At 40.6% G+C, this 19,635-nt stretch overlaps 3 protein-coding genes across 3 annotated transcripts; 2 read left to right on the top strand and 1 right to left on the bottom strand.

Annotated features, from left to right (window-relative positions):
• Window positions 1-258: 258 nt before the first annotated feature.
• Window positions 259-3,399, top strand: LOC125767532 (ATP-dependent RNA helicase ddx24). The gene is made up of 5 exons (XM_049434204.1): window positions 259-734; window positions 797-1,348; window positions 1,427-2,010; window positions 2,070-2,239; window positions 2,314-3,399. The coding sequence occupies exons 1-5, from the start codon at window positions 534-536 to the stop codon at window positions 3,312-3,314; spliced, it is 2,508 nt and encodes an 835-aa protein (XP_049290161.1). The 5' UTR covers window positions 259-533; the 3' UTR covers window positions 3,315-3,399.
• A 662-nt stretch (window positions 3,400-4,061) lies between these two features.
• On the bottom strand, window positions 4,062-5,715 carry LOC125767542 (sister chromatid cohesion protein DCC1). Its single transcript, XM_049434223.1, has 3 exons — window positions 5,468-5,715; window positions 4,723-5,397; window positions 4,062-4,652 (listed from the first exon to the last, which is right to left on the bottom strand). The coding sequence occupies exons 1-3, from the start codon at window positions 5,482-5,484 to the stop codon at window positions 4,085-4,087; spliced, it is 1,260 nt and encodes a 419-aa protein (XP_049290180.1). The 5' UTR covers window positions 5,485-5,715; the 3' UTR covers window positions 4,062-4,084.
• Window positions 5,716-11,910: 6,195 nt separating this feature from the next.
• LOC125769518 (mucin-5AC-like) lies at window positions 11,911-17,670 on the top strand. Its single transcript, XM_049438252.1, has 3 exons — window positions 11,911-14,537; window positions 14,841-14,850; window positions 16,106-17,670. The coding sequence occupies exons 1-3, from the start codon at window positions 13,294-13,296 to the stop codon at window positions 17,588-17,590; spliced, it is 2,739 nt and encodes a 912-aa protein (XP_049294209.1). The 5' UTR covers window positions 11,911-13,293; the 3' UTR covers window positions 17,591-17,670.
• Window positions 17,671-19,635: the final 1,965 nt, after the last annotated feature.

The raw sequence follows: 19,635 nt of genomic DNA, 5'->3' as shown, positions 1-19,635 counted from the left end.
CAAGCGAGACAGACAGAGACGCTTAACTTCCCTCTCACTCATCGCTTCACGGTGAAGCGATGCGAGAGAGGTAAGCTTAGTCTCCTAGCTTATCTTTACGTTGAGAGCGGCTAAGTCCGCTCTCCTGCTACTATTCTCCTAAGCTAGGGACCTTTTTTGAGCGCGGACAGCGGTTCCTAAAAAGGACATAATTTCCGTCAGCGACAATGCAAATCAACCAATTTTTTAACAATACAATCCATTTTTATTGATGAATTTTCCTGTTTTAATATTTTTTAACCTCCTAACATTTTGATAAACCAACGGTTTTACTGCGGCATACAACATGGGTAAGATCACCGTGAGAAAACTGCATCGATGCATCTCACTTTGTGAGCTAACGTAAGACGTTTATGTTCAAACGTCTGATGTGAATAATTTTGTTGTTGTTGCTAGTTTGACATTTAAAACACATGACAGCAGTTTGTTTTGGTTCTATGCAGCGTTGAAAGCACGTGCGAAACCGGCAGGATACAAAATAATTCAATAAAATCATGCAGAAACAACGGAAGTTTAATCCGAAAAATGTGTCTCATAAATTCGCTGGCCGTAAGAAAGTTCACAATGTGTCATGGCAGCCAGTGAAACTAAGCGGTCCCGTGATTGCCGATGAAGGTGCAGATTTCGGTGGGTTTGTAGGGCTGGAGATATTGGAGAACTATTCTGGAGACTTTGTGCGACAGGAGCAAAAGAAGGTAATCATCAGCGATATTAGCAGTCTTAAAGGAATTCTAATCTGTTTACTGTTTGCATGTAGGGCAAGAAAAATGATAAACCCAATGGCAGGAAAAAGAAATCGAAACGTAAGCGTTCTGCAGATAGTGATGATGAAAGCGATTCGGAAGAGGAGATTGTAAGCAAGAAAAAGGCAAAGAAAAACAAAGCAGAAAAACCAAGAGCAGCGGATTCTACTGATGAAGATGAAGGTGATTCTGGTTTCGACGATCATCCAAAGAAAAAGGAAAAAGGTACGAATAAGGCCCTTGTCACGAAAGCGAATGCGACCGATAGTGAATCAGATGAAAACTACGAGCAAGAAGCAGTTTCGACTTTTTCAATGTTGCTGAAACCTTCAACAATAAAACAAACACAACAGAAAGTGAAGGATACTGCGAAGGAATCTGTCCCAATCATTTCTTCCAAAAATTCCAACTCAAAAAAACAGGCCAAGGAATCGAAACAAAATGTTACTTCTAAAGGGCCTGTGAAGTCCAACGAAAGGCCAGAAATCATTTTAACAAAATCAAAGGAAAATGACACCGAAGAAGAGAAACCGAAGCCGGGGTCATATTCCATCGTTGATTATATGGTGAGTTTTTTAATTTAAATTTTGAAACAACTTCGATATTAATTTTACAAAATGCCTTCCTACGGCTGAAACGTTTAGGCCTGGTTTAATCTTGGTGTTTCCGAACCAATTGTGAGAGCGCTCGCCGATAAGGGTTTCAAAGTACCGACCGAAATCCAGAGCCAATCGCTTCCGGTCGCCATTCACGGCCGGCGGGATTTACTTGGAGCTGCCGAAACGGGAAGCGGTAAAACGCTTGCCTTTGGAATACCGATGTTGGAAGGTATTATGCGGATGAAGAAAAGCAAAGAGCTGGTCCCGAATGATTCGCGTGAGCACGAATTGACGCCGCCACCGGAAGATTTTGATATGACGGAGGAGGATGAACAAGTGTTCGCCGAAGCAGGCCAAACGGTGCAAAAGAATTACGCCGATGCCGACAAACCATTGTACGGGTTGATACTTACACCAACACGCGAACTAGCGGTGCAGATCAATGATCATTTAAAAGCTGTTGCGAAGTACACCGGCATCAACATCGCGACCGTTTTCGGTGGAATGGCTACGGTCAAGCAGGAGCGTTTGTTGCGCAAGTGTCCGGAAATTGTGATTGCTACACCTGGTCGACTGTGGGAGTTGATACAGAGCAACAATCCTCATCTTTCGAAGGTGGAAGACATCAGGTGCGTGGTGAAAGAACGTGCCCCTCTCTGCACCGGATTGATAATGGAATTTTTCTTAGATTTCTCGTTATTGATGAAACGGACCGGATGCTGGAAAAGGGACACTTTGATGAGCTGAAGGAGCTGTTGGAGCTTATTAACGCAAACGAGGACGCGAAGAAGTTACGGCGCAACTATATCTTTTCTGCTACGCTTACCATGGATCATGAGATGCCGGATCATTTGAAAAGTAAGTTGTTAGCTGTTTCACGTTTAAATTCCTATATAATGCTTTATTTATTTTCACTTTTTCCTTCCAATTAGAAAAAGTAAAGAAATCGAAAAACTCACTCAAGCAAACGCCCGGCCAACGTATGAATAATCTTATCGAAGTCATCGGTATAACCAATCCGAAGATCGTTGATCTGACACAACATCATGGCACAGCCCGTACGCTAACCGAATCGCGTATATTGTGCCAGGCGGAACAAAAAGACTTCTATTTGTACTACTTTCTCGAGCGACATCCGGGCCGCACGCTCGTGTTCTGCAATTCGATCGACTGCGTTAAACGACTTGTGTCCCTGTTTGACTACCTAAACTGTCAGCCGCACAGTCTCTTCGGTAGCATGCAGCAGCGCCAGCGGTTGAAGAACCTTGAGCGTTTCACAGCCAACCCGCGTGCATTGCTCATCGCGACCGATGTAGCAGCGCGCGGTCTAGACATCCCCAACGTGGACCACGTTATCCACTTTCAGGTACCGAAAACGACCGAAAACTATGTGCACCGTTCGGGACGTACGGCACGTGCAAGCAAGGAAGGGCTCACGCTGCTACTAATCGCACCGAACGAAGTGAAAGACTACGTCAAGCTTAACCAGGATCTTGGTCGCACGGAGGATTTGCCGCTGTATCCCACCAACGAGCGGATGATGAGACAGGTGAGGGAACGCATTCTGCTGGCTCGTGAAATCGAGCGTACCGATCTGCAGCAACGCCGTGAAGGTGCGAAACGTTCCTGGGAGGATCAGGTGGCGAAGGAGTTCCAGAGCGATTCAGAGGTAGATAGTGACCAGGAGGAGATGCGACGAATGGAAGAGACGAAGCGCAAGCGTCTATTTAGAGCGAAGCGGTTAGAGCTTAGCCAGCTGCTTGCCAAACCGATCGTAGCTGATCGGATCGAGTTGAACTATCCGTCGTTGAACATTGACGCAGCGAAGCGCTTGCAGACGGAGAAAAATCAGTCCGCCATTAGCATCGTGCGTAAGGCAGAAGAGCAGCGAATTATTGAGAAAAAGCAACGAAACAAGAAGAAAAGAAACTAACCAAGACACCAAAACGCGGCGGTGCGTTGGATTGGAATTTGCATTTGGTACTAAACTTTAAGAAATGGAAAATTTACATATTATACTAGCTTACCCGGCAAACCTATCTTTGCCCTTAAACATGCGTTTTGTAATTAAAGCAAACATTTTGAGTGTTCAATCTTGATTCGTGTGGCATTATTAGAGTGGCGATTTGAGAATATCGTTGATTAATTGAAATTTCTTAAATTATTGCCATTCTTAATCCAAATGATATTCCCAGTCAAAGCAATTTTTCTTCTTTTTTTGTGGCTGATCTTCATCTGCTACTTCAGGGGGCATTTCTGGCTTTCCTTGACGATTGGGATTTGACTCAGGTACTTCCGTGTAAGGCGCCGATTCCACATGTACTACTGAGGCGCAATTCACTAAATAGCATTTTTTAATTATTCACCCACTTGCTTTTTACTTATTTACCTACTTGTGTACCTACTTTGATTGATTTATTCGTTAGAACTTTTTTGTTTCAGTAGTGTTCAACATTATTCGTGTTGAAAAAATGGCTATGCCTACTTGATAACTCCCGTACGAAAATTAGAAAAGAACTCATAATATTGGCCAGAGGCCACCTAGCGAAACGAAAAGCAGCGGTAAACCTATTCTCATACCTACCGAACGTTTAGCGAAAATTTCATACAAATCGGTTCAACCGTTTAAGAGGAGTTTGCACACTAACACCGCGACACGACAATTTTATATATATAGATAACAGAGCACATCTCTTCACCATTTTAATGCTTTGATACATACATTCGAACACCTTTCACGACAAGCGAACGTGTGTACTTGGCCAGTATGGAGGTAACACCGACCGTAGGTGTTGCGAAGCATTCGATGTACGGTTCGATCTGTTCCAAGTTCCACCGTTCTTTCGTCCGGAACAGTAAATCGAGCCGGCCAAGTATATTCATCGGTAGATCTGCTTCGTTCAATCCGCGTACACAAGGAACACTGCTCTCCCGATCGATGATGCCGATCCCACGCAAATACTGGTCGTTTGCCTCGAAACCCTCTGGAAGCGCTTCCTGCCAGGTGACGAGAAATTCGTCGATGTGAAACTTCAATCCGTGCTGGAGGATCTTTTCGGCAAACAGAGCGCACACGAGATCCTCCCGGTATTGGAACCGATCCGGAATGCGTTCACTACGGCAGGTGTATACATCGAACATGCCATCCACTACCTCGTAAGGAATGATGCCTTGCATCGCTTCCAGCGTTACTTCCTTGTCGATTGCGTCTGGTTCCCAAGAGTTTTCCGATACCACGGATAAAAGCAATGTGAGTACTCTATATTCGTATCTGTAAAACAAACATAAAACATGAGTATAATTCAAATCGTCATGGGAAAAACTGAAGTGAGCTAACATACTCTAGGTCCAACATTCGTACACGATCGTCGATCTCAATGGCTCGATATAGTTTAAGCCCTTCTTGAAACTCGTCCCTGCTGCACTGCACCGTATCGAGCAACTGCTTAAACCGGAACAGCAACGACCGATCGATGAGATGCTCATTCTCCGGACCGGCGTATCGGGTCAAACGAAGCAGATCGATAATTTTACGATACTTTGGCTTTACCGACCGCAGCTCGAAGTAATTGTGGAATATTTTCACCACATCCTTCCGCTCCACTTCATCGATCGTGTCGATCGTTTCGGGATCCTCCTCCTCTATGCTGCTGTCCATCGATGTGTTGACGCCACTTTTGGGGCTTTTGATCGGTGAGCGGCTCGTGGCTTGTGCGAGCTTTAGATCCTTCACCAACAGCAAACTGTTCGATATTTCCGCCTCCTTCACCTCGTAGGTACGCGATTCGGTGCAGAAAACAACCTTCTCGTTCAATGCACCCTTGAAACACACTTCCTTGCCGTTTTTAATCTCCTCCAGAATGTGCTCATCCACCTCGAGCAACTTTACGTTGCCCGGATCATGTCCCTCGTTCCCCGCCGGGTAATATATTGCCTGGCCAATGTTGGTAAGATTTTTGTGGTCGAGTTTCGCGTGCCGAACAATTGTGCGCACATCGTCAATGGAGCGGGCGTAGCTAAACAATAGAAAGTAATTAAATAAGCTTATTAATGCGGGTTACGAAGCAGAAAACAACGAATACTCACTCTTGACTGTAAATCATGTTAATATTCTACAATATGTTAAATCGTTTGAACAATTCTCGTTGGTGAAACAAAATCAAAACAGAAGCATTGGCGCGCTTACGAAACGTCATCTCGTGTGCACGCTTGTAACCTGGAGCACGTTCACAGAGTACACAGGGTGGCTCGCGCAACAATTCGATTTGAAAAATCGGTTTAAATTTGTTGCTTATGTTTTAATTATCGAAACAAAAAACACAATTTCACTCCAAATTATTGTGTGGAATAGCACAATTAAATGACTTTCCTTACCTTTATTCACCCGTACAATGTAAATAATAAAGTCCTACATACGGAGGTACGGCCTGGATGAGATTCGAACACGACCCTATCGTGAAGAAGAGCGACACCGCTATCACATGCACTATTGTTTGCATTTAGTTTCGACGACGGCTGGCTTTACTGAAAGGAAAGTGCTTTAAATGAAAGGTTATATTTTTTCATATTTAATCATTTTATAATACTCTCTTTTTTGTTTTCAATATTCACTTTTATTTATCTATCATATTCTCTAGAAGTTTCAAAAATAAAAATTGACAAAATTATGCAATTGATGGTCATTCATCCTCAAATCTTCTTCAATTACATAATGTTGCTTCGTTTTGTTTCACATGTATCGGCAACAGCAAGGAATGCATTACACCTGTAATAATAATCGTCCTATCAAATCATCAACCTCAGCGTCATCAGAAACATTGCACGTTTTGCGTTTTTACCCATCTGTTTTTGCCCAAGCTGCTGATAGGCGATAGTCAGTTGGACATTTATCATTCCGCGGATCAAGCTCGTAAGAATTATCCACGGCTATCATCTTGAATATGGGCTGGAGCCAGTGGCACAGTTGCAACTGCACCCGAACGGGGTTACATCGAAAGTTGCAAACGGTGCACCATCATCGGCTTCTGACACCGGGCCTAACAAACCGAACCGGTGACGCAGTCTGTTGATTCCTTGTTTTCTTTCATTTGCGCAACCCGTGTGCCGCGGTTGCATGCGCGGGACACCTTTTACCTTCTTCAAATGGCCGGCACGTATTTCGATAAGCGTGACGCTTGTTTTAACGTTCGCGGGACAATCGTATCACCAGCGGACGCAACGTACCGTTGTTGAGCTGCACCACGGCTGTCTGGTTTTTGTAGCTCTCGTATTTGAATTTGAATGGCTTCGCGGGGCCACTCTGGCTGGCAGATGTGCTGAAGGTAGGAAAAGTGTGGAAAATTGCTCATCCCTTTACAACGTTGGGTTGATTTGTTTTCGCCTCGTTCGGGACCGACCGGCAACTGTGAGGTGATTCCACGGCCCTTACACAATCGATGGGAAAAATTGTGCTGGAACTTGTGGAACGCCTGGAGAGCCGATCGGCTTGTGGAAATAAGTGCTTGGAATGTTTGTGATCTTGAAAGGAATCGGAATGGCATTTCACTTGCATTGGGAAGTTTTTTTTAAAGAGTTTGTCTAATGGAAAATTGAAATAACATTCACTGAAAGTAGAAAAAAGTGAAAAATGATAAATTTTGCCTTCTGCTTGGGTTACATTATATTAGAAATTGTCAACATGTTTCGTATGATTGTTGTACCAACTTTTCTTTACTTGAAATTAGCTCCAGAGTGATAAATGTTGACTAATACATTCTTATTCTTTATCCCGATGTGTTAGAAAAGAAAGCAACAAAATAGTGGCCATTTTACCCTTTATATTCTAAGCGAACCGGTTCAACGACTATTGCCCAAAGTCGTTACTCTCCAACAAAATTTGAGGGAGTACCCGGCCGCTGGGCTTAGCAAGATCCTTGAAGCAAAGAATACTTCATTGCCGTGGAAAATGTTGTAAAATCTACCTTCGCACTTGTAGATAAAAAAAAGCGAACTCGATTCCAATGTACTCAAATTATAGCAGTCTGAAGCAACACAGGGTGTGTACGGAATGACCGGGGCAATTAATCAACGATCATTCGAATGAATTTGGTTGCGGTTACAACCGTTTAATGGACACCTAGAGGCGATCTGGATTGTATTGAGGTACGGAACAGTAGCAGGAGCGGCAGCGGCAGCAAAAAAGGGTTCTTCGGTTGGCTTTCAGTGGCCCGCATGCCTGAAGAGTACTGAAGAAAATAAAACACTAGCAATCAGGCAATCAACTTTTGCTACAATATCTACCGCACACGATCGGTGGCCCGGCATTCAGCGTGAACCTTGGCTTTGGCATCGAATTCGACAACACACAGTAGCCTGTGTCGGAGGCTGATTGACGGATTAATTTTTCAAACCCACCTTTGGGGTTTTCGTACAGGTGAAACCCGAACGGCACAACCGTAACACCCGAGGTGCCGTGGAACGATACCGTCTCGATACGGTTGTCCGAGTGGGTGCAGTTGTAAATCGATTCGTCATCGTTTTTTTTACCGATCGAGATGATTGAGAATTTTTGGGGGGTTTTGTGTCCGCTTTGCAAAAGGTTGTTTTGGGTTGGCACTTTACTTCGTGAAGGAAGTGGTGAACTATTTGGCATGAAGTAAGGAGAGTACGAGAGGGCTATAAGATGTTATAAACAGTAAGGTTGCACCGGGCACGAGCACGCAGGAACAACAATAGGGCAAAAGTGATAGGCATGAAATTTTGGATACGAAATAAATCTCTTTTTGAAGTGGTTCGGGAGTTTTGCGATGATAGGTAAGGTTTATTAAAGGGGATTTTAGAGGGTATTATGTGCTGCTATCTTCTCTGAATTAAGTGAGTCATGGCTGTGTGACAGTTTTTGATGTATTCAAGATGAATCTGGAGTAAAGAGCTATTGAGATAGCTTCAAGGGACTTTGCAGAACATTTAAAGTTCCAGCTATCATATATGCATCTGAGGGCAAGTAGTCTGTTCTTAACTGACGTAATAACCTAAAAACTTTCACCAATCTTTAGTTTAGTAAATATAGGTTAAGCTTTTGCTTAGAATTCATTTCACATCTTTACTACATCAACTTATCTGAGACTTCGAAGAAAGCTGGATAAGAAATCTTTTCTTCGCAACATTTATTTATCCCATTAAACAGCAGTGAGCTTAATTTAATGTCCATACCAATTGAAATAAACAATTTGCATACAAAGCATCGCTTTACATCATCATACGCAGATCTTGGGTGATGTCAGATGTAAAATTTTATTAAACATTCATTTACCTATTTTATTGCTAACTCATTGTAAATGATTAAAATTCCATTCGCTAGCTAAAACGTTCACGACCAATTTATAGCTTGTGTGGATCGTTACTCGTAATGTTTTGGGCGATTTTTTCTTCTCTTGCATGTGGAGGTGTGCTAACGACCGGCTAATGTGATCTACCCTCGTCTTCTAACCCCGTCACTAAACGCTTAGCAATTGTCGCGTTGCATTGAAATAAGTTTCTTGTCACTCAAATAATGCTTTAAATAAAAAAATGAATAAAAAATAATAAAAAAATTAAAAAAATCTGAAAATTTGAAAATTTCCTAAGGCTATATAGCCTTAGCTTTTTTTTGAGTAATTTTGCAAAATTTTATAAATTGATTTATTTTAATGCGAATTTGTTGCAATAAGTTTCTTTTCACTCAAATAACGCTTTAAATAAAAAAATAAAAAAATGTATAAATTTGCCCTCCTAATCTCCTAAGGCTAATTTTTGCACCAATTTTTGTCTATAACTCAGTCGGTATGCAACGGATCGCCAATCTTTAACCTGTGGTCGATAGATGGCACCAATGGCTACATTTTCTTCTTGGACGGCCTTGCCCTCAGATATCTGTGCTAGAAGTTATTCGAGGAACCAAGTTCCTTACCATGTTTGAGAAAATGTAAAATTTTCCTCATTTTCGAGCAATTCAGCAAAATTTTTAAATGTGATATAATTTAATGCGAATTTGTTGCAATAAGTTTCTTTTCACTCAAATAATGCTTTAAATAAAAAAAGAATAAAAAATCAGAAAAAAATTTAAAAAAAATTTTCCACTCGAAAATTTCATAAGGCTTACCCCTTACGTTTTTTTTGAGAAATTTTGCAAAAAAAATGAAATTGATTTATTTTAATGCCAATTGGTTGCAATGTGTTTCTTTTCACTTAAGTAATGCTTTAAATAAAAAAAGAGTGAAAAATAATAAAAACTTTAAAAAAATAAAAACATTGAAAATTTGATAAGGCTCATTTTTGCACCAAATTTTGCCTATAACTCGGTCGGTATCCAATCGATCGCCAATCTTTAACCTGTGGTCGATAGATGGCACCAATGGCTACATTTTCTTCTTGGACGGCCATGCCCTCAGATATCTGTGCTAGAAGTTATTCGAGGAACCAAGTTCCTTACCATGTTTGAGAAAATGTAAAATTTTCCTCATTTTCGAGCAATTCAGCAAAATTTTTAAATGTGATATAATTTAATGCGAATTTGTTGCAATAAGTTTCTTTTCACTCAAATAATGCTTTAAATAAAAAAAGAATAAAAAATCAGAAAAAAATTTAAAAAAAATTTTCCACTCGAAAATTTCATAAGGCTTACCCCTTACGTTTTTTTTGAGAAATTTTGCAAAAAAAATGAAATTGATTTATTTTAATGCCAATTGGTTGCAATGTGTTTCTTTTCACTTAAGTAATGCTTTAAATAAAAAAAGAGTGAAAAATAATAAAAACTTTAAAAAAATAAAAACATTGAAAATTTGATAAGGCTCATTTTTGCACCAAATTTTGCCTATAACTCGGTCGGTATCCAATGGATCGCCAATCTTTAACTTGTGGTCGATAGATGGCACCAATGGCTACATTTTCTTCATGGACGGCCATGCCCCCAGATGTCTGTGCCAGAAGTTTTTTGAGGAACCAAGTTCCATAACCTGTTTGAGAAAATGTAAAATTTTCCTCATTTTTGCACCAATTTTTGTCTATAACTCGGTCGGTATCCAACGGATCGGCAATCTTTAATCGGTTCGTTTTAGTTTAACAAGGAACACATGGAAGGTTGTCACTTCATCTTCATCTTCATCTTCATTGTTCATCGCTTGTTGTTGCTGTAAGAAAGCATCTCATTTTTACTGTGGATGTAAACATGTGCTTATCTCGAGTACTTACATATTTGTCTTTATTTAGAGAATTTTTTAGAGAATTTAATATTATGCAACAAACATTATTTCATATTTTTATTTCGTTTTTAACCTATAAATTATTAAACGTTTTAGCAATCCTTCTCATAAACTGTAGGTGATTGAGTATAATTTCGTCACCACGCCTATTAATGAAGGAAATGTGTGTCGGCAATTAATTGTACCGAATGTGATTGTCCCCAGTGGACTAACCGTACCGTAACGCTCATCCAGTGTGGTTAAAAGCAGGTCAAAGATGAGCCCTAGCCCACGAACCGTCCAATTGTATGAATGGTTCGAATTGGTGATCGGCACCATTTATTCGATGGTGTATTGCGCACTCTTGGTAACTCTCGGACAGATCGTTCCCTGTACGATGGGTGTTGCTTTATCGAATTGTGAACGTACCGGGAGGGATCACGCTGCAAATCGCGAGCTAAATTCCATCAAGACGAAGGAAATAGGCAAAGTGTCCGATTACGCATTGCTCGCCACCGGTTGGCGTCGTCCACTGATTCTTTGCCGTCTGGTGGTTGCTCCCCTTAAACGGTGGTTCCATAGCGACCAGTGAAGGCGATAAGCGATCCTCGACCGGCCGGCATTATATGTTTCATCCCAGGTTTTTGCGGCGAACCACCACGGCACGGGTAATTGAATCGTTTATACATGTTAATTGCAATTTATGATTAAACGTTGGACGCTCCTCCTACGGCACTTTCGCTCTTCCTGTGTTGCGATCGGTTGGAGGCTTATGCGAGAAGTTGCTTGATAAGTTTCGTGAACCTAATAGTGCTCGGCTAATTGCTATTTAAAACGTATGAATTAGTTATTTACTCAAGATTTATTTATATTTTCCATAATTTACCCAAATTCTTGTTACTAAGCTGCTTCCTTCCACTTTCACTACATCCTTTGTAATCCGAATTGCATATTCACAGGGGTTAACAGGCGAGAGGATCATTATGATTGAAATTATAACCAAAATATGTAATAATATTGAACAATTTTTTAAATTTCTTTTATTCCAAAAACTTTTCGCATCCCAAACACTTCGTGTTCGAATGAAATAGATAGCACGCACAGAAGAACAAACGGCCGGTACGTTAGAAGCACCGTCGTACAAGACGCGGCTAGTTACAACAAAAGGGAAGCAAATAAAAACTTTAATCGATATCCATTTCCATGCGTCCTAGCTGCATCACTTATCTTGGCGTTACTTAATACCCGCACGCACGTGTCAGCGTACTGATTGTGGTCAACTTCAGCGTCAGTAAACGATATTAGCACCGAGAGCAATAGGTTCGTGCCCTGGGTAGGATATGTATTATGTGATGATAGAAATAAAACAAGAGCAGCAGGCAAACATAATGGGGTGTGCGATAAAAGTGTGGTGATGGTTTGATGTTGCTTATGCAAGAATTGGGCAAACTGTTAACGGTCACACATGTTTTAGTTAGACAGTTTTAGCAATTGAATCCCAAGCAAAGGATATAGAGTTTAAGATTTAAGATAAACATCTTCAAGCGTGCTACATTTAAGCGTTTTATGTTTTCTCCGGTTCGACAGTTTGTGCCAGCCATGTCTCTTTCTGCTATATACCTTAGCGATCGCAACATGCGTTAATGTGATTTTAATGAAGTAATAAAACGGCAATTAGATGCACACAGGTGATCAAAAACGTGTTTAAACGCACGGTGTATGCTGAATGCTCATGATTTTGTTGCGAATAGCTATTTACATTGTATTAAACCGCTTTGAAGCAGCTGAAACCGACGGTACGAGGGGGCACATAATATTGAACATAGATAGAAGCTATAATATCATCAATTTATCAACACTTATGATGTGATGGGGTGTGCTCTTTTGCTTCATTTTTTCGATCCTTAAAGCTTTAACGAAAGTTATCCAACAAGTAAAGAAATGTAGAAATGAACGATAATAAGCGGTGAATTACTTCTTATTAACACTTTCTGAAAAATATACTTCATCATGACGATACGAGAAGAAATGAAATCATTTCCTGTAATCGGTGACACTTTATCAGATAAAAGTTCCAAACTTGCCAGTCACCTTTCGACTGAAACCGTAAAACACTGTGAGAACGAACCAATGATTCGTAAATCCGGTACAATTTTCTTGCTGTTTTGCTGTTCCGAAACAGGACAAACCGGAAAGTATATCCCGTAATGGTTTGTTAAAACAAGGTGAGAAAGGTGCATTTCGATCGGCATCTGTTGTTTTTTGTTTGGCAAGCGCAATCAATTAACTAATTAATTAATCAGGATTCAGATGTATGGGGGAAAAACACTTCAATCCAGAGGAAAAAGTGTTCAAATTTCGATGGTTTTCGGTTTGAGCAGGAGTGAGTTGAAATGTACTTTAATTTTAAATGTAGGTTTTACGCCTCTTCAGGCATTTAGTCTAAAAACAATAAATATTTTTTTTTGCTTTTTTTCTTTAATGGAATTTACAACATTAGTGTGAAATATATAATACTTTTAAAATGATGTGAAAAATAAATTTAAAACAAAATCATAAAAAAGCTATTCAATTACCGTTGAATATTGTTGTTCAACGCACGGTCAGTTCATTAAAGTCAAATTAAGGTTGCTCACAAAAAAGTCATATAAGAAACAACGAGCTACGATTTTCGATCAGTTTTATCGTTCCAGTAGTATCGCCGAAACTACAGCAATGCGACTAGCAATTGGCTTTATATTTATTACCACTTGTATCATTTACATGGTACAAGCCGAACGTGGCAGAACACACGAATCATCAAGAGATGTTACTACCAGTGTACCGACGAGAAAGAGATGGTTTGATAAATTGAAAACAGTTATTGAAAAGAGAGTAGAGAAGAAAACCACAACCACAACTACAACGACAACAACTACTACGAAAAAACCTTCCAAAACTACTAAACCGAAAGCAACAAAGAAAACGACTACAATGAAGACAACGACACCTCCAAAAACTACTACCACAAGGCCTACCAGAACTACCAGAAATAGATTAACGACATTAGCGAGAGTTGTAGTTACTACGCCAAGTCCGATAACTACTACGTTTAAACCGATAACGACTAAAATGCCGGAAGTTACTACAACTACAATCGTCCCATCCACGACAACTACTACAGTCCCAACCACCACCAGCATACGTTCTACTGCATCGACTACTTCAATTAGTACTACTAGTTCGACAACGACAACACCAACCACAACAACAACTGTCCCTACTACTACTGCTCCTACTACTACCACTCCCACAACTACTACTCCTACAACTACTACAACAACAACTACAACTCCTACAACTACCACAACAACAACTACAACTCCTACAACTACCACTACAACAACTACTACTCCAACAACGACTACTTCAACAACTACGACTCCCACAACTACTACCACCACTACAGCCAAAACAACAACTCCAACAACTACTGCTCCTATAACTGCTGCTCCTACAACAACTACTCCTGCGACTACACCCTCTACCACTACTACAACAACTTCTACTACTGCTGCTCCTACGACTACTACCCCAGCGACTACTACACCTACTACTACTACCACTACCACAGCAGCACCCATTACAACAACTACCACTACGCCTACTACAACAACTACCAGTATTCCTACTACAACGACATCGACTACTACTACTAATCCAACCACAACCACTACTTTGATGACTACGACATCTAAAATGGCACCTACCACCAGCACACTAACGACTACGACGGTGAAGACAACAATTCCAATATTTACCTCTTCAACCATTAAACCAGGACCAGGTCCAAACCGAAATGATAATGGAAATGGAAATGGAAATGGAAATGGAAAAGGTAATGAAAATGGAAAAGGAAACGGAAATGAAAATGACAATCGAAATGGAAATGGAAACGGTAGACCACGAGGGCGAGATTAGTAGAAATACCTAATTTTGGGAAGAATATTTAACCTAACTGTTGCTCTAAAGCGTTGGGTGAGTTCATTGAATAATCCATTTGAAATAAATACAAATATGTTCTGCAAATAACATAAGGTATTACGCTTCTAAATGAACCTTTTAAAAGATTTATAAGCAATTGAAGTATTAAGATAACAAAGCTTTTAGTATGCATAGTTAAAATAATTATGCAAGATGTTGTTTGCGAATATTTAAATGTTAAATAGCTTTTGGATCTTATTAAAAGAATAAACCTTAAGGTTTTTTTTACACGAAACAAGTTACATAAGTGTAATATATTTCTTCGTGAATCTGAAGAAAGAATGATGCAAGCAAATGCAGTTCGTGGCAAACAATCGCCACACCGAATCGATACATCTCAAATCAATTTGCATAAGCTGCTCACCCGGGAGCGAACTATGACTTTCATCTTTACTTTACCTTTCTATTATACTACTGGATGAGCCCGTACCATCGTTAAAGGGTCTTAAGTATCTTGTACAAAACGCGAACTGCGTCCATCTCCACAACGAAAAAGCCGTCCATTGTGGTTCAGGTACGATCCTTTCTAAACCTACCATTAACGCACGTAGAGCCATCTTCGGACACGCTGGTGCACGTTTTCAATTATTGCTGCCACGATAAAGGAGGGAAAAATAGTAGAATAAAAAAAATGGTTTCCATCTCAGACCAAACAATTGGCGCGGTTTACGCTTCGGTCAGTCTAATTTCATGCCACTTACCGATTAATAATCGATAAGTTCACAGCATAAATTATAGCGTTCTGTCGGTGCCGGTTCGAAGGCAGATCCCTTGCGTTCACTGGTCGGTATCAAACATTCAGCTATTTTCCAACGGACAGTTTGAGCTAGGAAGGTTTGCCACCGGCTTTGTAGAGTCTGTACTTGTAAGACTCAGAGAATAGTATGATCTTCATCTTTTCTTTGCCTTCTGTTTATCGACGGTTAATTTAAATGATGTAATGCGTATTGAAATTGAATAAATGTTATCCTGTTTTTCGTTTGTATTATACACTCCCTTTTGATTTTACTTTGATGTGTTTGGTAGAAAAGGATAAACTTTTAATGGTCACACCTTTTAATGTTACAGCTTTTAATTTATTTTAAATTCATAAAACTAATTTTTAACAATGATTATCATGTTTTGGTATAGCTTCAAACATTACAAAGGTGCATTTGAACTAAGTTAAAATTAATTCTTTAAATAAATATAAGACCATTAACGTTTGCACTAATTATGAAAGTCATTACAGCCATGCATAGTAATGAAATGACCGCTGGTTATTAGTATCAAAATATGCTTAACAATCCCTAACGATTTTTCTAATGATTCGATTACAGAGAATTATTTTAAAAAGAGATGTAATTATGAAGGTCACGTGGGTAATTGAATGGTTTTCATTTAAGCATTGAAATTACGCCATTAAATTTAAATTAACCTATCCAACAAAATGGATCATATATAAAACGGATACAGCTGCTGAGTATTCAAGTTTTTGCGAACGTGTCTTCATTGAACGATGAAGATCACCACCGGATTGTTCGTGTTTGCCCTATGGGCGGTGTATGTGATAGATGCGCACGGAAAAAAATCATATCTGGATGACGATACGGTTGCATCGATAGACATTGCCAAGGGATGGATCAAAATCTACTTCAAAATACAACCTAGCGTGCAGAGACGGACCACCATAAGGAGGATACGCACCTCGGCACTTCCCACACTGAGGACGATTAAGCCAATAACTACGAGGAAGAATTTTCCTGGACCACCCACCAAGACCACACAGAAGAGCGTTGGGACCACGACAAAGTCAGGAGGTTTTACAACCAAGATGATGACCACAACTGGAAAATCGATGACAACCACAACTTCCACGACTAAAGTCTCAACTCCTGTACCGATGACAACGACTAAGATAACCTCTACAGTAACCGCTTCTGCAACAACGAGCAAGCCAACAACTTCAGCCGCTACTGTTCCAACAACGACGACTAAAGCAACAATTACCTCCTCAACTGTTCCAACAACGACGACTAAACCAACAACTACTGTACCGGTGACAACGACTAAACCTGCGACTACCTCGACAGCTGCATCGACCACTACTTCCACCAGTACTGTACCAACGACAACGACTAAACCTACGACAACCTCGACAGCTGCATCGACTACTACTTCCACCAGTACTGTACCAACGACAACGACTAAACCTACGACTACCTCAACGGCTGCGTTGACATCTACTTCTACCAGTACTGTACCAGCGACAACGACTAAACCTGCGACTACCTCGGCGGCTGCATCGACCACTACTTCCACCAGTACTGTACCAGCGACAACGACTAAACCTTCGACTGCCTCAACGATTGTATCGACATCTACTTCCACCGGTTCCGTTCCTACAACAACGGCCCTGCCGACCACTACAACTATTTCCACTACCTCGGCCACACCAATAACTACAACGGTTGCAGCTACTACAACCTCAACGACTAAACCATCGGGCACTGGAGCGGGCACAATGGCCGCTGCAGTAATAAATACCACACCGACAACGACGACGACTCAGGTCAGTACCATCACTAATGACAACAGCTTGCAAAAATCTACCCCCATGACGGATAATGTTGATCCTTTTGCTTCCTTACAAACATCCGGTTACACTACCATCGCCACTGCAACCACTCCCATCCCAAACAGAGTTCCGGTGACGACTACTTCAGCTACGCAGATTATTCCAGCTACTAATGGCGTGAATGCTGACGTCCTTTCGAGTTCGGTGGAATACTATTACGACGATGAGGAGGAGGAACTGGGCGGTGAGCTAGTCATCACTACCACAGCAGTAACCAACAGCCCAGCACCGAGTGCAGGCGATAAGAAGCACAAAAAGAAAAACAAAAAGAAGAAGAACAAGAACAAGAACAAGAAGAATAAGAATGAAAAGAAAAACAATGGCAATCATCTGGGGGTGGACAAGCAATCGAAGACTGCACCCGGGAACTAGCTCCAGTTGGTGGTGATACGCTCTGTTCAATAAATGGCTCTTACTTTTTTGTTTGGCGATGCACAAAACCATTAAACCCGCATCTTGCAGTGATTGTGCTGTGCGAAAGGCATCCACTAGTAGCTGGGGACTTTAGAGTTCGTCAGGGGACTACTTCAGGGGAAACCGTTTCGTTGTAGGGAAGAAACCCGCTTCCAATGAACTGAAGCCACTCGGTACGATGAGACTGAACGGTGAATGTAAGTCATATTTCGCATCTGCTTTTCCCAGGTGGACAATAGGTTAACACTTAGCCCCGGTTACACACTTATCGCGTTGGTAATAATAATGTCCGCTCGGGTTGGGGTTTCCAGATTGGCAAAGGTCTACCGATGAGATGATATTTTTTTGGTTGTGGTTAGTGTTGGGTCAAGTAGCTCTTTTGCAAGAGCGGAGCGCACCGCTCTCACTTTCTAAAGTGTGCGGTGCGCTTGAGGTAGCTCCACACGGAGCGCTGCACACAGGAGCGATTGTGCGATGCGCTCCCAGGAGCGAAGTTTCGCACTACAAGGAGCGATTCCTGCGATACAGCTGCCTCTTTTTCCCGTGGGCTGTGCGGGAGCGCGCACAATAAGATGACCGGAGCGATTAAAATACCTCTTTCGCTCTTGATCCACTAGATTCTCAAATGTTTTGAACTGTTTTTATTTATTTTTTGTTTTTTATTCTTTTTTTAATTTAAAGCAGTATTTAAGTGAAAAGAAACTTATTGCAACAAATTCGCATTAAAATATATCACATTTAAAAATTTTTACTGAATTGCAGAAAAATGAAGAAAATTTTACATTTTCTCAAACAGACAGGGTATGGAACAGACATCTGAGGGCATGGCCGTCCAAGAAGAACATGTAGTCATTAGTGCCATCTATCGACCACAGGTTAAAGATTGGCGATCCGTTGGATACCGACCGAGTTATAGCTAAAACTTGGCGCAAAAATGAGCCTTATGAAATTTTCTAATTTTTCTAATTTTTTAATTTTTTTATAATTTTTTATTCTTTTTTTTTTATTCAAATCATTATTTGAATGAAAACAAACTTTTTTTAACCAATTGGCATTAAAATAAATCAATTTCATTTTTTTTGCAAAATTTGCAAAAAATGAGGAAATTTTTACAATTTCTCAAACAGTCAAACTTTAAAATGTCCACAAAACTCACTGCTCGTGTGGAGCTCAGTAAGAGATATTGGCTTTAATGCTGAACTATTTACTTCATAATTGGTTAATCATAAGCTGGAGTGAACAAGAGTTTCAACTTTTATCGGTATTTATTACAATTTGTATTTTGTAACTTTAAAAATCAACCATCAAGTATGTTATAGCTTTTGAAGCTAAAAAACGAAACGACGAAGGGTTCTTGGTTAAATGCTCGTCCGATAGCAATTCTTCACTATTTTCTTCAGTTCCTTCTTCAGTTAAATAAAGATTTTACAGAACATTCACACTCGTAATTATGACCTCCTTAGGTCCTCCTACATGTCTATTTAAAATTCATCAGCATCCAAACCGACAAACAATGTTCGTTGGGCGGTTCTCAAAAACAGCAACAAGAGTGGAACTTGATTCACACTTCTTAAACACCGATGTATGAAACAAAAACATAGATTAATCGTAGCACTCGGAATGACATGGGGAATGGAAGAAACGGACAAGATAGCGAACTAGTGCCCAACCTTAGCTTGTGATCGCGCAAGAAACCGCCCTACAAATGGATCACATTTTCTCCCATCGGTCAAAAGCGAGCACACCCGTTGCTTGCCCGATCGACACTTCCCCCCCCCCCCCTTTCGGTCGGTAGCGTGTTGAGCACCATTTTGTCGCCCACTTCAATGGGGCGCAAACGTGTGCAATACTGTAAATTAATTGGTTATAATTATAATCCGCATTGTCCGGGACTGTTTCATTTTTTATCTTGTTGCTGGCTCCACTCGGGGTTCGTCGCTTGTTGGAGCATTTTTTTCTCTGTGTGTGTGTTTTCTTTGTTCTGTTGAATTTTGGGTTCTCCT

This window comes from Anopheles funestus, chromosome 3RL (genome assembly GCF_943734845.2).
Source record: "Anopheles funestus chromosome 3RL, idAnoFuneDA-416_04, whole genome shotgun sequence".
Classification (NCBI taxonomy): domain Eukaryota; kingdom Metazoa; phylum Arthropoda; class Insecta; order Diptera; family Culicidae; genus Anopheles; species Anopheles funestus.
Note: the sequence above shows the minus strand (reverse complement) of the source record. Positions and strands in the feature narration are given on the sequence as shown.